The sequence below is a fragment of the Salvelinus sp. IW2-2015 genome, unplaced genomic scaffold, assembly GCF_002910315.2.
Source record: "Salvelinus sp. IW2-2015 unplaced genomic scaffold, ASM291031v2 Un_scaffold13310, whole genome shotgun sequence".
Classification (NCBI taxonomy): Eukaryota; Metazoa; Chordata; class Actinopteri; order Salmoniformes; family Salmonidae; genus Salvelinus; species Salvelinus sp. IW2-2015.
Genome location: NW_019954566.1, coordinates 1 through 1,699, shown reverse-complemented (window position 1 = coordinate 1,699; position 1,699 = coordinate 1). Strand labels below are relative to the sequence as shown.

The 1,699-nt window shown below is 43.4% G+C and overlaps 1 protein-coding gene across 1 annotated transcript; it reads left to right on the top strand.

The window, feature by feature from the left end:
* Positions 1-6: 6 nt before the first annotated feature.
* LOC112080227 (putative E3 ubiquitin-protein ligase UNKL) lies at positions 7-1,696 on the top strand (the record flags this gene model as incomplete). Its single annotated transcript, XM_024145974.1, has 6 exons — positions 7-97; positions 292-427; positions 525-642; positions 772-856; positions 952-1,094; positions 1,571-1,696. Coding segments are annotated over exons 1-6 (648 nt in total), but the record flags the coding sequence as incomplete, so codon positions are not given.
* Positions 1,697-1,699: the final 3 nt, after the last annotated feature.

Below are 1,699 nucleotides of genomic sequence, written 5' to 3'. Positions count from 1 at the left end.
TTGGGATCTGGAGAGGGTATCCCTGATCTACAGCCTGGAGTACTGGCCAGCCAAGCCATGATAGAGAAGACTCTTACAGAGGACCCCCGGTGGCAAGGTGAGCAGCAGACACATTGATCAAAGTCCTGTCAGGTAGCCTGATTTCAGATGTCCATGTAAACAGGATTATTAGGGGACTCGTTCTTGAAAAGCATGTAAACGTTTTAAATCAAGAGATTATATTAATCTGACTATCCACAATACTCGTTTATTGTGTGCATGCAACATACTCATTGTGTGCTTTCCTTCCAGACACCAATTTTGTTTTAGCGAACTACAAAACAGAGCAGTGCACCAAGCCTCCACGGCTATGCAGACAGGGCTATGCCTGCCCTCACTACCACAATAGTAGAGACAGAAGACGAAATCCACGCAAGTTCAAATACAGGTAGGAGATTAGGACTGTCTAACGACATAGAGAATGCCTTTTGACAACTGTGTAATAATTCTGTAATATGTAGTTAACCCCTTGAATGATGTGTCAGGTCAACTCCGTGTCCCAATGTGAAACATGGGGATGAGTGGGGTGAGCCATCGAAGTGTGACAGTGGAGACAGCTGTCAATACTGTCACTCACGCACTGAACAGCAGTTCCACCCAGAGGTAAGTGAGACATTGGACACTTTATAAACGCTTAGCACATTTTGTCTCTTGCAATGGTGAATCTGTCTAACCTTGTTTTGGGWAAATGCCACACAGTTATGAGCAGAGAACCTGTCTTTCTCACTTCAGATCTACAAATCCACCAAATGCAATGACATGAGGCAAACTGGTTATTGTCCTAGAGGGCCGTTCTGTGCGTTTGCGCATGTAGAAAGTAAGTGAAGCTCCTCAAAATAAGTCAACGCTGTCTTGCTTGTTGGCAACTTTTCAAAGTTAAAACCTCCTGTCTGTGATTGTGTACTTTTTCAGGAATTCCCTCCACGGAAGAGACCATGAACTCATTGCTAACAGCGATGCAGTCGGGCTCTCAGCAGTATTCCGAGTGTCCGGTCAGCGAGTGGGGCAGCAGTGCACACTCCATCAGCAGCATCAACAACGGCCAAGTGGGGAATGTATGTGATCTGATTACTACTCACTCTCTGATTACTACTCACTCTCTGCTTCTCTCCACTGTCTTTTACAAAGGCATCTCAGTTTGTATGAAAAACATGCTGTCTATAGATTAGACCCTGAATAGATATTTAAGCTGTTAACTTTCCTTATTTGTCACACCTTTGTTTTGTATATTCTTGTCATTTTATGTTTCCGTTCTTCTGTTTTCTGTACTTGCCTTGTATTTCACTAGTCTGTAACATCATTTTGTTTCTGGTGGTACTAGTGCACCAAGAAATATACAGCGTCATTCAAATTAATGTAGGATTCAACAGAAACCAAACCTTAACAATTCAGTGTCATTTTCTCTCTCTGAAGCCAATATCCCATCTAAACATCTTCAGCTATCATCTGCTCTCTGGCCTCGTTAGGAAAGCTGGGTTTGTTTGGCTGGCTCTAAAACCCTATTAAGATCATGTGTACTTCTCTCCCTCAGGTTTCATATTCTAATAGTCCGACTGTAACGCCAAGCTCAGGAAGCAACAGTTCATTGTCCCCAATCGGACCCATCGGCAGGTCCAAATGCTTAACTAATGGTAGCTTATGTTCAGAGTCCACCACGTCA